The sequence below is a fragment of the Eucyclogobius newberryi genome, unplaced genomic scaffold (assembly GCF_026437365.1).
Source record: "Eucyclogobius newberryi isolate DKJ021-1_F unplaced genomic scaffold, fEucNew1.0.hap1 SCAF_2, whole genome shotgun sequence".
In the NCBI taxonomy this organism is placed as follows: domain Eukaryota; kingdom Metazoa; phylum Chordata; class Actinopteri; order Gobiiformes; family Gobiidae; genus Eucyclogobius; species Eucyclogobius newberryi.
In genome coordinates this window covers 8,673,081-8,690,298 of record NW_027315834.1, presented here as the reverse complement: position 1 = coordinate 8,690,298, position 17,218 = coordinate 8,673,081, and the positions used below count along the sequence as shown (strand labels likewise).

Here is a 17,218-nt window from a genome sequence, read left to right as displayed (position 1 = left end):
AATATTGTTCGAAAAATATGGTGCAACTGATAAACAGTGGACCATAAACTTTTTTATAGAATACTATATTAATGTACTGCAAAAACAAGAATTGGTCCACTATTGCACAAAAAATATTCACATGATAAATATTGTTCCATCTTGTATTTGATGAAGAATAAATTGATAGTCGTCATTAGTAGACTAAAATAATCATTATTATTGGCTCGAGCAATCAATGAAATGTATTCCATGGAATGCTCAAGACTGTTGTTCTTCTGGTGTCTTCTTTTTATTATTCTTCATGGTCATTCTGCCACAACTCGGGCATTTTTGACCCCCTGAACATTGTTGAAAGTCACACATGGGGACATAGACGCGATCGGCTTGGCCCGAACTAGAATAAAATGGAGCTTGCGAGAACGCCCATCGCAACAGTGCCAACTAGTTCAAAAAAGAAAAAAACATTAAACTCTTTATCTTTGGCCTAGGCACATGAGACTTGGGACAGTGATAGAGCTACCTTTGACGAGTAAAACACACCTGGCAGCATCGCTGTATGATAAACAGGAAGTCAGCCATGTTGAATCAAAGTGGCGCCACCACATTTGACTTATTTGTTTTTTCTTCATAATCATACTTGTCCTAGGTTTTTCGTCTGATCGAGTTCAAAACAACACTTTTTTGCATCTAGAGACATAAGACAAAAAAGTTGATATTTCTTAAAATCTTCGTGTAACACGCCCTCAAAAAAGGCTCAATTTTCCTAAAATTATTATTAATTAGCATTAGTGTCTCTGTTGCTAGGTGACGGAGGTACAGGGAGGAGGGGGTGCAGCCGGGTCACCGAGGCTCTCTTTCCCTTTCTCCCTGCTCAGGTTCAGGACAATCTTACAATTTGTCAAGACAAACAACTATATGAATAGCAAACTACGCAATCATCAACTGTGAATTACTGAGCGTCGTTTGGTATGCCGCAAAAAGCATGGATGGGCGGGAAGGCGGTCGCGCTGGTGGCGAGAGCGCGGCTTTTATTATAATTATTATTACTACTATTACTATTACTACTAGCAGAGTGGATCCTGGACTACCTCACGGACCGACCCCAGTTTGTGAGAGCCCGGGACTGTGTCTGACACTCAGACCTGCAGTGTGGGGGCGCCCCAGGGCACTGTCCTCGCGCCCTTTCTCTTCACCCTCTACACTGCAGACTTCAGACATGACACGGACAGCTGTGTCCTGCAGAAGTTCTCTGATGACTCTGCCATCGTCGGACTCATCACGGACAACGATGATGCGGAGTACAGAGGACTGGCGCAGGACTTTGTGGACTGGTGTCAGCGGAACCACCTCCTCATCAACGCGGGGAAGACCAAGGAGATGGTGGTGGATTTCCGCAGACGTCACCCCACTGGCCCCTCACCAGTGAACATCCAGGGACAGGACATTGAGAGAGTGGACTCATACAAGTACCTGGGTGTTCATCTGAACCACAAACTGGACTGGACTCATAACACAGACGCACTGTACAGGAAGAGCCAGAGTCGGCTCTACCTCCTGAGGAGACTCAGGTCTTTTGGAGTGACAGGGCCACTCCTGAAGACCTTCTACGACTCTGTGGTGGCATCAGCCCTCCAGTACGGTGTGGCCTGCTGGAGCAGCAGCATCACAGAGAGGGAGAGGAAGAAGCTGGACAAAGTCATCAAGAAGTCCAGCTCCGTCCTGGGCTGTGCTCTGGACTCGGTGCAGCAGGAGGGGGACAGAAGGGTCCTGGCTAGATTCACATCTATGCTGGACCATGAGTGCCACCCCCTGCAGGACACTCTGTTCGCTCTGTAGAGCAGCTTCAGTGAGAGACTCATCCACCCTCGCTATGTGAAGGAAAGGTTTCGCAGGTCTTTCCTTCCTGCTGCTGTCAGACTTTATAACAAACACTGTTAGTCCTGAACACTCGCAATACTGACCTAACCATGTGCAATTCCGTCATATGTGCAATTTATGTCGTGATTCATGTGCAATTACTGTGAAAGTCATCTGCAATCCATGTGCCGTCGTGAAACATATTCATATGCAATTACTGTCGTGATCACATGCAATGGTATTTATGTATTTATTTATTTATTGTTATCTTTATTATTTTTTCCCCTCCATCCCTTGTTGGGTTTTGTCTATGGGAGTTTTTGTTTATAAGAGATTTTCTACTGGGGGTGTTTTTCAAACTTCCTATAGGTGGTCTGTTCTTTTCTTCTGTATCTACCTCTGTATCTACCTGCGTTGCATCAATGAAATTTCCCCATGTGGGACAATAAAGGAATATCTTATCTTACTATCGCTATCACTATTATTACTAATACTAATACTAATAATACATCTAAATGGCTCTTATATGTGTAAATATTATCTCTAGCATCCTTCTGTCAGTGTATTTTCACTTTTATCTGGTCATGCGTTTAGAAAATGTCAATCCCCAATTTCCACTAATAAAATGTCAGTTATTATCCAGAATAGTTTACATCAATAACCATTTTATGGTTTCTAGTGTTCTCATCAAGAACTTATATTTGAATGTATTTTTTACTTTTAAATGTATTCATTTAACAAAACTATACAAACATAACTATATATGTAACCGTTTGTGCCACTAAAGTGCACACACTCACCTCAGGTGTAAAAGTGTATAAAAGTGCGTATTGTTACCGTTGAAGATGTATGCAGCATTGAGAGCCTTCTGCTTCTGCTGCAGTACGTTCATGTAAAATGTGGCTCTGTCTCGCACCTCGTCGTCACTGTCCATCATGCACCTAAAACGCACAACACACACTTTACACACTGTACTGAGGTCGACGTTATACCGTCGTCTTACCCGGAGATCGTCACGTTATCCCGGCGGACATCCTAAGGAAAACGCAAAGAAGCAGAAGGGCTGGACGTAAACTCCGAGAGAAGAGAGGAGGAAATAGAAAACCGGTTCCCGCCGTAGTCATGGGTAACGTGAGGTCCCTTCAAAATAAAATGACGGCAATAGCGAGCCTCATGCGGTCCCAGAGGATTGATAGGGACAGCAGCGTCTTGATTTTCACAGAGACCTGGTTAACAGCAGAAATGCCAGACTCTATTGTAGGTTTGGACAATTTTCATCTGCTGCGGGCGGACAGAACGAGAGAATGCGGGAAGAAAAGAGATGGAGGTCTGGCTGTGTGTGTGAACACGAGCTGGTGCAAATCCGAACACTGCACAGTGAAGGAGCAGCTATGTAACAAGGATATTGAACTACTGGCTATTGGCATGAGGCCATATTATCTGCCCTGGGAGTTCTCACATGCGATTTTGATCGCAGTCTATGTGGCCCCGTCTGCCAATGCTGAAGATGCTTGTGAAGCATTGCTCTCCTGCACTTGTACGCTGCAAACACAGCACCCACAGGCTCTCTTCCTCATCTCTGGTGACTTTAACCACGCTTCTCCCTCTTCTGTTCTACCAACATACACCCAGTATGTTACCTGCCCCACCAGAAACAATAGAACATTGGACTTGTTTTTTTGCCAACACCAAAGAGGCTTATTCTTCTTCCCCCCTCCCTCCCCTGGGCAGCTCGGACCACAACCTTGTACATCTGAGGCCTGTGTATGAACCCATCGTGCGCAGGCAGCCTGTGGTGTCCCGTATGGTGAGGATGTGGTCTGCTGAGAGCGAAGAAGCTCTGAGGGACTGCTTCAGCACCACTGTCTGGACTGAGCTTTACGGCCATGGGGAGGACATCAACACCATCACAGAGTGCATCATGGACTACATCAACTTCTGTTTTGAGAACATTGTTCCCTCCCGGACGGTGCGGTGTTTTCCAAACAAGCCATGGATTAACCGTGAACTGAAGGCTCTGCTGAAGGAGAAGAAGAGAGCCTTCAGGTCAGGGAACAAGGAGGAGCTGAGGACTGTGCAGAAAGAGCTGAGGAGGAAGATCAGGCAGGCTAAGGCTGGCTACAAGAGGAGGATGGAGGAGCAGCTACAGCAGAAGAACATTCAGGGAGTGTGGAGAAGCCTGAAAACCATCTCGGGCTTCAAAATCCCCCCTGCCCGGACAGAGGGGGATCTACAGTGGGTGAATGATTTAAATGCTCACTTCTTGAGATTTGATCGGTCACTCGCCCCTCCCCCTGCACAGCTGCATGCTCCCTCTTCCACAGCGGGACAATGCCCTGCATCCGTTCCTCTTCATTTCTCCGCCCCGGACCATCAGCTCCCCACTTCACCTGGACTCACCCCCACCCATCCCCCCAGCACACAGTCCCCCTGCCAACCACTGACTGTCACAGCAGCACAAGTGAGGAGTGAGCTGAAGAGGATTAAAGTGAGGAAGGCAGCAGGACCTGACGGCATCAGCCCCAGGCTCCTTAAGTCCTGCGCAGATGAACTGTGTGGAGTTATGGAGCATGTATTCAACATGAGCCTGAAGCTGAGGGTGGTACCACAGGTCTGGAAGACCTCCTGTCTGGTATCTGTGCCCAAGACACTGCGCGCCAAAGACCTCAACAGCTTCAGGCCGGTGGCTCTCACGTCCCACCTGATGAAGACACTGGAGCGGCTGGTCCTGGACCACCTCCGCTCCACCGTGAGCTCAGCCATGGACCCGCTGCAGTTTGCATACCGGCCTGGCATCGGAGTGGAGGACGCTGTCATCTCCCTGCTGCACCGCTCTCTCTCTCATCTGGAAAAGCCTGGCAGCTCTGTGAGGATCCTGTTCTTCGATCTTTCCAGCGCCTTCAACACCATCCAGCCGCTGCTCCTGAGGGACAAGCTGGAGAGTGCTGGTGTGGAGTATGACCTGGCAGAGTGGATCCTGGACTACCTCACGGACCGACCCCAGTTTGTGAGAGCACGGGACTGTGTGTCTGACACTTGGACCTACAGTGTGGGGGCGCCACAGCCCATCCTCTGACACTAAAGTGTGTGGTTTGGACTAGAGTCAAACTTTTTGGAGGGGACACTCGTGTGGGGCAGTGACCCCCAAACATAGATAGATATACAGAGACAGAGAAATAGAGAGATGTAGATATCTATACAGACAGAGATATTTATCTATACAGACAGACAGACAAATAGATATCTATATATACAGACAGACATCTATACAGACAGGCAGACAAACATATAGATATCTATAGAGCTCATTCACCAACGTCACAAAACCACGTGATCGCATACTGTGTAGCCATATTGTCCATCACTTGTTGCTGTCCTATGCACTGATAGAGTGTGGAAAGAAATCTCAAACGTAAATTATGGAGGGCCCTAGGGCTGGGTATTGCAAGACCCTCACAATACGATACGTATCCCGATACAGGGGTCGCGATGCGATACGTTTCCCAATACTTGTATATTCCGATACAATTCCCTCATTACGATGCGTATCCAGATACATTTTTGAAAAAAGGGTCTTAAAAATGTACCAAATGGATAATGGGTTTACTCTGGATGTATGGATGTATGGAATGTATGAAATTTCATGTTTATCCACAAAGCACTTATTTATAAATGGTTCACAAGTCTGAATTTTGAACAAAGGGTCTACGAGCCTAAATAAAACTGATTCTACAGCGTGCGCGGAACACGATAGACTTGATATATCCGGAGCTCCCACGAGTCTGCATGCCCGGGGTTTGCGCACCTGCACGGGGCTGAACAGCTGTCAGCTCCCTCCGCCGTGAGAGTGAGTGACAATTTCAATTCAACTACAAATAGTAAATGAACAGATATGAAATGACTACTACGTAGTCTGTGGTGATCGTTTGGTTCCCAGTTTTATCGCAGCTGTCCATCGCGCTCTTCATTCCGGGTTTCTCGGTATCCGATAGAACTTCAGATCTCTCCGTTTATCTTCCCGGTTGATGCACCCAACTGCTACACATACCTTCACCATTTTGATTATAGTAAAGCGTCCGATATCATTAATGATGTTTTGTGTTTCGTTTTAAATTGAAGCAGACAGACGGCAGTATTGAATTGACTTGTAGTGGTAAACACGATCAGCTGACGGACACTATGGCGAAACAAGCCTGGTCATGTGACGTCACGTGAATGAACTCTATACAGCCAGACAGATATATAGATATCTAGACAGACAGCCAGAGGTATAGATTTCTATACAGACAGACAGATCGATAGATCGATGGATGGATAGAGGGATAGAGAGACATATATTGATGAAAATAGTAAGTATGAAATAAACTTATAGAACAGTGAATGCAAAAAAAAAGACCCTTTTGTTTCAAATGTTGGAATGTAACTCAACAAAAGTGATAGTACCTTTGCATCAGAACCAGGACACTTGGGAGCAGATCGTCATTCTGTGCCCCAAATTTAGCCAGAGCGCTGACAGCAGCTAGAAAAGAAACACATTAACAAATTGTGTTAGACGGGTTTAACAGAAACTGATGAATCTGCCCCATAACTAGTGAACCCCCCCAAAAGAAACAGTGGTCGTCACACGCTCGTCTCCATGGAGATGCTTTGCCCGGAATATATCCATCTTGCATTTAATTATTCAAGAGTGTTTTAATTGCTCAAAAATACCTTATAGATCTTATGAATCAAGGCCATGTTCTGTTAAATAATCACCAAAGGGCGCTTTAAAGTCAGTTCAAACTTTTACCGAAACAGAAGAAAAAGAGCGATTAAAATCACGGCGGCTTGTACTGCAGTTTTATGTTTTTGTGTGACAGAGTGCAGCTTCGAAGCATGGCCCTCACCTGCGCGCACCGCCTCGCTCTCCAGCACGACGCGGTTGAAAATGAAGCGGATGTACTTGGAGGGCTGGGGCGTGCGTGGACCTTCTTTGCCCAGCAGGTGCAGGATTTTGGTGGCCAGAACGGTGTGTTCGCAGTCCTCAATGAACTCGCACAGATGAGCCAGGCCCGTCTCTTTGCTCTCAGGGTTCTCCTCGATGATGCTGATGATGCAGTCTACGATGGCACGCTTGTACTCAAAACCTCCCTGAAACAGACACGTACTATTAATTATATAAATGATAATGAGGACCAATGAAATGCTACACTGGCTAAAGCAGGGAGAAACTTTGAATTCCAACAAAAATTAGCTAACAATTATTTTAGTCGTCTCATAGTGAAACAATTATTTCCTTTGGTTTTAAATATATAGGGAATATTAATTATGAGTAAGTGTATTCTTTGACATTTTAGTTCAATAATGCAGCTGTGTTTGTTATATATAATTTTTTTAGTGTTTAAAAGTCAAAGTGAATAAACCATTTCTGATTTCTGACGGTCTCCTCGCTTTCCTTTCCTAAAACAAATATGTTTGAATGTGGCCCACTCACATCGTCCCGGAGCATGTTAGAGAGGAAGTTCATCATGACGCTGTGTTTTCGGGGGTATTTCTGGCACAGGGCGCTGATGGCCTGCACCACCACCACCTACATACAGAGAACACAGGAGAGACGAGGTCAGGGTCACAGCGGAAACATTTACAAACAGGACACCCACAAAAATCCTAATTGAACTGAAACAAGTGCTAGAAATAGACTTGACTGGTCTTACCTCACAATGAAATCCTTAACAATACTGATAATGATAAAGATAATAAAGGATTGATTTTAGAAAATTGTCCATGGGTTTCAGAGAGATTTAAAACAGGTTGGCAACAGTACTACTCCAGGTCTTTTTGCCCAAAGTAACCAAATCCATACCCACATAACAAAAGTAGTGCCCCCTAGCTGTCAGGCATGAAAAGTGAAACATAAACTCGCAACCAGGTCTGCAACAGGACTACTCCAGGTCTAAATGAGGCCTAAACCAGGTCTGCAACAGGACTACTCCAGGTCTAAATGAGGCCTAAACCAGGACTTCAGAAAGTGAGAAATTTTGTCATTGTAAACCTGCACCCAAAAACTACTGAAAAATGAATAATGTGTTTGAGAGTAAAGAGTGCACTGGCCTTGAACTCGTCTGAGATCTCGGACACAAAGGAGGAGATCTGCTTCATGAGGCGGTCTACGCTGCTCTCACTGCCGGTCTTCAGCAGAGTGGTGATGGCCAAGGTGGCGATGCTGCGGTTTGAGTCTGTGATCAGGTTCTCCAGGTCCAGGTTACAGGCGGTCACTGCCGACGGGTGCTTCATCGCCACCTGCAGGACGACACGCAGCAAAGTTTTGTCTTTTAAAAACTCAAGTGTGTGGATAGTTGCATCGGGTTAGGGTTTGTGTTTTAGTAAACTACCACAATCAATTAATGTTCAGCCTACACCTTTGCAATTGTGTGTTTATGTCTTTGGAATAATAAATAATACAATTTAAAATATTGAATTAAACGTTTTGCTTAAAACTTGCAGTAACAAAACATTCGTATAAAACAGATATATTCAAAAAGGACACATTATGCATTATTTGTATTGTAAACATGCTCTTGTACCTCTGTTGGGCATCTCAAGATTTATAACTTTATATATAATAATTACCCTCGTCAAGATTTGTTTTACTGGCTGCAGAGTTTAAATAAAAGATCTGGTCACGAGATCATTTAGAGACATCTAGAATATTTTAGATCAATTAGATTGATTATTAATTAGGTTAGGTCACAATATAATCCTAAAAAATAATACAACATTTTTAGTTCAATCTATATTTTTGAGTTCAATCTCAATCCAAAAACTAGACCTAAATGTAAATAACCTTTTATATCTGGCTGTTTTTGTCATATTTAACTTTATTTTGTTTATCATAAAGTTCATTTCCTTAAAGCCGGTCACAAACTTGAGAAATGTAACATGTTAGAGGGATGTCAACAGGGATGAAATAAAATAAAAATAATTAACTGTTTGGTCACAGTAGTCATGAATAATTAGAAGGAAAAAAATAGTGATGTTTTCCCTCACAATAAAACAAGAACTTGATATTTGACATCCTAGTTAAAAAAAAGTGTTATCTGAGGCTCAGACACAGAGGACTTACTGAACAGAAGCATGAATGAAGCTAAATACAACTCAAGGTATGTTTTTTAGATCAGGGAAAAATGTTAGAGCATGGTTAAAAGCCAATTCATGTGTAATTTAAGTTCATAATTTTGGTTTATTTAATGCTCATTGAACACAAATTAGACAACAATTGTATAGTTAAAATAAAACTAAACAACGGTACCTTATTGAGAGTTCTGACGGCAGCATATCTTAAGGCTGCTTTGGGAGAACTGCAGAAGAGTTGCAGAACTAAAGAAAAACAATGGGACATTTTAAACAGTTTGCGCCTTTATGTGATGGCATAGAAGTCGAGTCACTGACCAGAGACTGCAGGGGCCAGTTCTCGGGCTGTGCATTTGGGCATGTGGACGATGGCCGAGGCAGCTTCGTATACCACCATCTCATTCTTGTTCCTCAGGCAGCTCTCGATGAAGTCAAACAATGGGCTGTCGTGGCTAATGACACAATAAAACACACTTAACCATGTACTATTAGCATTTCAGCGGCTGTTATTATAATGTAAGAAGTTGTGATGAGTCTAAGGGCCAATTGTGTGATGATTAGATGCGGACGAGTAGAAGTGCATGTACTGTACAGTTTCTAGGATCAAGTTTTAGTTTGTCAAAGTATTCGAAATCAGATACTAAGACACTTCAAAAAAGGTAAAATATTGATTTGCTAATGTGATTCTTTTAACAGTTTTAAAATGGATCTTGCGCTTTCAGAACAATGTCACAAGACCACAATGTTTAAAGATCCCCTATCATGCTATTTTCCTCGTTTCGTAGTCTACCCTAAGGGTATATTTGATCATAAGTGTTGTGCAACACCCATAACATAATCGTTCACCGCCCACCCTGTGACGTAGTCTCAGCGAGAGCACGCGTTCACCGCCCACCCTGTGACGTAGTCTCAGCGAGAGCACGCATTCCCAGCCCACCCCGTGACGTAGTCTCAGCGAGAGCACGTGTTACCCGCCCACCCCGTGACGTAGTCTCTGTGTGGAGACGGTGGGAATGTAAACAGAGGTCCAGGGGTGCATTTTACAGGTACAGAGTGCTTCCTGGAGGATGGGCTGAAACAGGGAAGTGTGCCGCGACACTCCACAAGGATGACGCATCCTTTGAGTAGGCCCCGTCCGTCTGCACATCCAAGGAAAAGGAGAGACTTTTCTTTGGCTAAAGAGCAGGAATCAATCAAAAAAACACGTTGGGCACATATATGAGGCACCAATAGCACTATAAGAAGGTTAAAAGCTCTGAAAAGTCGATTTTTGCATGATATGGGACCTTTAATAAAGAAACTAGTATATTTAGGGCAGAAAATGTCAGTCAATATTCTAAAACGTTTACCTTTTTAATTATCATTGTGGTATCCAATTTGATATTGAAATAGAATTTGAAATTGTATCATCGTGACAACTCTAGCGCCTTAACAACAAATCCTCCACACAATACCAGGTCCACACAAACAAGGTTAAAACACCATCTTGGTCAACCAAATGTTTTTATTAGTCGATTAATTATAAAAAAAAAATATAATTATAAAGATTGACATGGAACACAGCAGAAAAGAGTATGCCTGGAGTGAGTTTTAGAAGTGACTGGCCAGTCCAAAACGGCCTTTTCACTTCAGAGGCAGTTTTTCCCTGTGAACATGGCCGTTTTTGCACAAGATCCTAATTAAATTGAGAGATTTTGCACCCTTTTAGTTGACAGATGAATTCACAGGGCATGTCTTTAGTCGACTTCAGCAGAAGAGTTGCACAATTTTTGATATTGAGACTAGATTAAGGCATGACCATATTTGTTTAAATATCCCTGAACTGATTGAGTCAGAAAGTATTAAAATCTGGATACCGTATTTTCCGCACAAAAAGGCGCACCGGATTATAAAGCGCATTAAGGGATCATCTCAAAATGGGTTGAAGCTGAAAAGACATTTCGTCTTTTTGTTGTTTTGACGCTTCAATACATCATTGTGGCAGTAATTGTTTTGAAATGCTAAAAAATCTCTCTCAGCAACGAGCATTAGGCCAACAGTAGGCGGCGGCGGCGGGGGCGGGCGCGTGGCCCATGCGGGGGAGCGCGGCGCCCCGTGGCCCGTGCGGGGATCACGGCGCGCCCGTGCGGGGCATCACGGCGGGGTTGGAAAAGCTTTTTTGCGGCAAGACGCGGCGCAGCAAATGATCAAGAGATTTGGCTTTAGTAACGTGGCTACGCACTGCCCGGAAGATGGACCAACACAAACCCTGCATGAGGTTTCGGCCAATCACAGAAGACGTGAGATTCTCACTGAGACAAAAGCACGTGTACTGCTTCTGTCATTCTGACACTCTCATCCTCTTGAGACTATCGCAATGTGGTCATCTCACAATTTGGGTTGAATGGGATGTGTCGTAGGGCCCGTGGAAAATGTGGATTGAGTAAACAAACATGCGCAACAGGTGACATTATTTGGAGAGGTCATAACGTCTACTGATAAACATACCAAAGGATGTTCAGGGATGTTCACTAGAGGTGAGCAGAGTCTATCAAGCTACTATCGTTTTATCAACGCGTAAAAATGTATGTGAAGCCAGACATTTTTTTTTGTCTTTTGAGGGGGGGAGGGGGTCCAGAGAGAGACGAAAAAAAATATGTAAACGTGTACCACACAAAATTGTTTCGAGGTCAGAAAGCACAACCAGAAATAATCCATATATTAAGCGCATCGGATTATAAAGCGCAACGTTTTTTGAGGAAATTAAAGGCTTTAAAGTCGCCTTATAGTGACGAAAGTATGGTAAATATCGACATACGCAGCAGTGCTTTAACATACCATAGTTACATTTTAACTTTGTCCTGGAGCTGAGAAACTAAACGTTTATGTGAGCAGGTGTGCTGTGACTGTGAATACATGAACGTTACAGCTCTTCTACTCACCCTCCCTCAGTCTCATCCAACAGTTTGCTAGCAATGCGGATCAACATGCAGTAGGCAAACGGGGACTTCAGGCCGGACTTTGTGAACTTGTTCAACATCTTAGTCACAGCCAGACGATCGTTCTTCCTCAGGTGGTACAGCAGCCCCAGGGCGTGGTACTGGAAAAACAAACAAAAGATAGTATGCAAGTAAGTTATTAAAACATCAATGATTTGATGTAACTCAAAATACTTAACAAGTCACAGGGGAGATCCAGGTTAGTTTAAGTGAAATTTAATGCCATTCAAAATGAGTACGATGCTGAGCCGTAAATGTACACACTTGAACCATGATGTTGTCACTTGAGGCCGCCTCCTGAGCTTCATTGACCCAGCGTTTCACCACGTCATAGCTTCCTTTCACCATGTGCTGAAAAACACAAGTACAATGTCAACACGCTCGGGTGAAAATGAGGTGTGACCTTGAGCAGGTCTTACCAGAGATGAGACCAGGGCAGAGCTGGACACAGAGGGCACCTTGTCCACGATGGCCTGTTTCATGTATCTCTCAATAGCCTGTAGCATGGTGGTCTGGGGTGACATCAGGAGACCAATTTTACATATACACATTTACTTACAGGACACAGATTATGCAGTGTATGTATTGTTATTGGCCTTTAAAACATACTCCGCTTCGGCGGGTTAGAACTTAGAAAACATTGGTCTACAAAAAACACAATTACAAAGGGGAGACACACACACATAATGTATGTATTCTAGAATGCTTTAAGAAGAAAGTCTCTTTGATGAAAACTAATGAATGAATGATGAATTCTTACATTGGTAAGGACAAATACATTGTTGTTAAACTCACATCAGTAATCCTGCATAAGGCTCTGATGGCAGGTCCACGGTACACGTCTTCTTTTCCAGTCATGTCTTTGGTCAAACTGTAGAACAAAACACACAACATCTTAACACGTTTACCTCTTCTTAAGGGTTGAATGGATGATTTCTTTGGCCCAAATCTGAGTCTTATTTCCTCGTGGCGTGGACTGCCGATTAGTCCTGCCACGTATCAATCATAGAACGCACCTACCGCTCACCTGCAGCCGCATGTGGCTCGTCCCCACGTTTCCGCATGTCTAAGCGCATTGATCCATCCTAATATAGTTCCCCCAGTGTACGGGACAAAATGAAGACGGAGAAAGACTGTTCGAGCTGACTCAGAAGAAGACTGAAATCTACAGGAGACGAGATGCGATGTGATCCGTCGCGCTAATAAACAAACGCACGTTTGTGTTGTATCAGTCCGCACGGGGGTGTGCGCATGCGAACTTCTGCCTGAGTTCTCAAATCGCCGAAAAATCGTCCATTGCGCCTTTAATATTTAATTGCAACCCAATCTAAACTCTTCATAATCCCAACATGAATAAAAGCTCAGAATTTCATGCATTAACTAGTGATGGGCCAAATGAGTCGAGGCACCGACACATGTCGAGCTCTGAAAGTGACGCTGTGTCGAGCTGTGTCACTTGAAAAGTCACCTGACCATCAAATGTACTGTGTCAGTTGGTGTCGCTCGTGTCACAAAAGTCTGTCGCTTTGTCTGCTTGTTTTTTGGTTCACTGGTGATGAATTTTTGCCGGTTCCTCTTTGAGAGGTAATTTTGATCATTCACAAGAATAACCTCTTCAAGACATATAATTTCTATATTAATTTTGAGTCACTTTGTAGATTACAGCCTACTTTATTTGTACAATAGGCTGTTATTTGTTTTAATGACTAAGATTGAGTGACCTTATCTAAAGTATCTCATATTTGTTGCTCCTCAACACATTTTGGTTCAGTGTTTTTCAATAAACATTTTTTAATAAACAAACGCAGTGTTGTGTTAACACGTCTGCTTAAGAAGCAGTAGGCCTATCTTTTTTAGACCACCAGATGGTGCAATAGAGGGCACCAACACAGTGTCGGTACTGTGTCAACACAGTATCGGGAATGTGTAACACACACCTAGACTACCCATCCACCCATCACAAGTATTTACATAACTTTTGCAATTAAAAATGGTGTGACAAACCTGCTGGTGACGATGATGACGTCTTCAGAGATATTGGCCATTTCTTTGATGGTCAGGTAGCACATCCTCCTCAGGGTTTGCTGAGAAAGTAATATTCTCAGATTACGAGACATTTTAATCTAAGATTAAATGAAGATGAACTAAAAATTTACATCGTTGGACTGAAACAGCCTGGTCATCGCAAAGAAAGCCTCTGTGGCCTCAGTGGTGCCGAAGTGTTCACCCTGGATTAGAGACCACAAAATAGTCAGATTAAAGGATTTCAGGTGGCAGAATAAAAAGTATTTGTACTAGTATTAATGTTGACCTGGTTGAGGAGGTAAATAATCTTGGTCAGAATATGCAGACATCTTCTAGGGTTGATGGGAGTCTCGTTAAAAATACGAGCCTAAAAGCAACAAATATGTGTAAAAATTATGATTTACACTAAAAAGAACCATATTTAGAGAGGCACTGCAATCACAACTGAATTTGTGTTGCCAGTGCTTTAACCTGCATAGACAAATACAACTTTCCTCCTAACCCTTACCCAGTATATGGACACCCCCATCACGAGAAAACATTTTGAACAATGATAAATCACTACTACAAGATATCACAATAACGCATGTTGAAACCACTTTATGCCAGGATAATCCAGTTAGCGTTAGGATGTCCCAATCCGATCACATGGTTTCAGACTCGATCGAAATCAGACGTCACCTCCCGATCACTGATCGGATATAAATTTTACTCTTATTAGTTTGATCAGCACTATACATTTCAATCTTATTATTAGTCTTGTGTCCGTATAACGCATTAATGGATCGCAACATTTTACTGCCGTAAAGTGTACTAAACTTTAGTTTTGTTCTGCGCTGTGCGATCCTGCATGCCACAGCAGAGCGCATCAAACAGATTAAGGAGAGAAAATGCTCAATAACTGTGGTATCGACAAGCAATGGGTTGATGTAATTTTGCGCGACAACGCAGCTAATATGAAGAAAGCCATGGGTGAGACGACGTGCAGTTTGGGCGAGGGCGTCATCGCCATTCCGGAGCACAGACACCGGGGGGCGGAGTGCGGGCGGCGTGGCTACCGCGAGGATCAGAACACTTGCCCCTGGCTTACTCTCGACTCGACATTCAGGCGGATTTCATCAAGAAAAACATACATTTTATTATTCAAGCCAGAAGAGAATTAAAGAGTGCAGTTCTGAAAAGCACATTACTGGCCTTACTTTATGACACTGTTGCACTTTCATTTAATACGCACTTTGCTTATTTGTTTACATGCCTGTTGGGTATCTTAAGTTGAGCTGCAATCTTTATTTAATTTTGCACTATTATTTCTTATTCAAGCTACCTCAAAAGAAAGTAAAGAAATAAAATCAAAACTGGGGACAACCTGTTTATGTTGCATTCGTGCATTTTTTAAAATGTGTTATGAAAGTGTCGGATCGGGACTCGGTATAGGCAGATACTCGAAATTAGATGAATCGGATTGGGGCCAAAAAAACGGGACATCCCTAGTTAGCGTAGCCCTTTTCTAAATGTAAAGACAATAAAATGTTCTGCAACAAATACAAAGTAAAATGAAACACTAATTTATTTAAAAATAAAAGTGACACTGCATATTAATGCAAATATGATACAAATGTAAATATGCCATCTGTTGATGTAGCAGGGCTTCAGGTAGTGACCATTCAGATCAGAGAGAGGACACAGGTTTTAAAACACTGGACTTCAGCTTTGAAATTGACAACACAAACAAGAGTCTCATGTGAGACTTGTTCTGCTTTTTCATTGGAGAATTGTCTAAAAAAACTAAAACACCAAATTATAGCATAAACAAATTGTCTATCATGTTCAATGTTTTTACAAATAATAATAAATCAGCATTACAATTGTTATCAGTAAAAGCAATATATAATTTGAATTTGTTTACCAATGATCAACGAAATGTCCCTTATTGGTGACATCATTATTTTTTTCTTCACAAACTGCAACTTGACTGATTTAAAACTATGATGGATATTTACCACAAGCAGAGGTACACAACATGTTAGTTTTGTGCATCCATGTAATCTAGTCCAAAGAGAAATAAACTTTCAGAAGCACATTTTGAAAAAGTCCTTCTCCTTCGTTATAACCACTATTTTGTAGATGAGGTGTAAATGTGAGGTAACAGTAATGCGGCAAGTTTGATTTAAATAAACTACAGGCCTAAAACAAGCGTGTTCTGTTGTGCGTCAGTGCTCTTACTAATCCAATCATGTTCCAGCTATGTTTTTCATTGCTTGCGGACAGGCCTACACGTGCATATTGTATGGCATTGTACTGTGGTAATCTGCTAATATAAAATATACTGGTAAATAAAGCTCTTACTCTTCAATTTATATTTTAATGATCATGTTACAGTGTTCAACAATGCAAAGGGATCTAGAAAGGTTATACAATCATGTTGATTATTGGTAACGCAAGATTACTTTAACGTTTTACTTTTGTAACACAGCAGCGCAGTAACGTAATGCAATAGTTTCCAGGGCAGTAACGAGGTTACTTTTAAAAGCAACACTACCCAACACTGACCACAAGTACCAACCCAAACAAACGAAGTCATGAATACAAAAAACATGAGGATGTGTCATATGCACTTTTAAGTCAAAATCGTATATACAGCTGAATTATATTGACCGTTCCTACCTCTTGTAACACTGCGCTTTTCTCCAGATGCTGGAAAGGGTTGGAGCCACTTCCTACAAATTGTTGAAAAAAAATATTTCACAAGAAATAGCTTTTATGGTCATTTATAGTATAAACGTGCAATTTCACCAGGACTTTAGAACTACGGTATGCAAGGCTGTAGATAGCTTTGCAAAGGTTAGCATCGCAGACAAACAAGAACAGAGAAAGAATCACTGCAATTATACATAATCTTGATACCATTACTTGAAGTACATAAACAGACATAATATCATAAACATAATACAACGTTGACAGCAAGCAATTTAAAAAAAAACCGTTGATCTATGGACCGAAGCTAGACAGACCGAACTGCGTTAGCACCTGCAGCTTACCCACATTCTGCTGTAATTTTATTAAACATTCAAGCGTTTGTAAGTCATAACAATAAACTCACCGGACTCTTCATCCTTCTTGTCAAACTTTTTAATCATTTTATAGGAATGAATGTGCCGGGTGAGGGCAAAAAGATGCTCTCTACTGCCTTAAATGAAAAGCTACTTCCACGTATCCAAAAGGAAAATACACTTCCGCCTCCGAGGTCCACGTAGACGGAAGTAGCG

General features: G+C 42.5%; 1 protein-coding gene across 1 annotated transcript in view; it reads right to left on the bottom strand.

The window, feature by feature from the left end:
- The window catches only part of copg2 (COPI coat complex subunit gamma 2), a 23,415-nt gene extending 6,197 nt beyond the window's left edge, over nt 1-17,218 (bottom strand). The window contains exons 1-16 of the mRNA XM_072453294.1: nt 17,053-17,218; nt 16,617-16,669; nt 14,239-14,319; nt 14,084-14,155; nt 13,932-14,011; nt 12,723-12,798; nt 12,347-12,439; nt 12,192-12,278; nt 11,871-12,028; nt 9,268-9,401; nt 9,128-9,195; nt 7,930-8,118; nt 7,313-7,408; nt 6,726-6,969; nt 6,283-6,358; nt 2,677-2,780 (exon numbers count right to left, since the gene is read on the bottom strand). Coding sequence (XP_072309395.1) covers nt 2,677-2,780; nt 6,283-6,358; nt 6,726-6,969; nt 7,313-7,408; nt 7,930-8,118; nt 9,128-9,195; nt 9,268-9,401; nt 11,871-12,028; nt 12,192-12,278; nt 12,347-12,439; nt 12,723-12,798; nt 13,932-14,011; nt 14,084-14,155; nt 14,239-14,319; nt 16,617-16,669; nt 17,053-17,089 — 1,648 coding nt within the window. The 5' untranslated portion in view covers nt 17,090-17,218. The remainder of the gene's footprint in view (nt 1-2,676; nt 2,781-6,282; nt 6,359-6,725; nt 6,970-7,312; nt 7,409-7,929; nt 8,119-9,127; nt 9,196-9,267; nt 9,402-11,870; nt 12,029-12,191; nt 12,279-12,346; nt 12,440-12,722; nt 12,799-13,931; nt 14,012-14,083; nt 14,156-14,238; nt 14,320-16,616; nt 16,670-17,052) is intronic.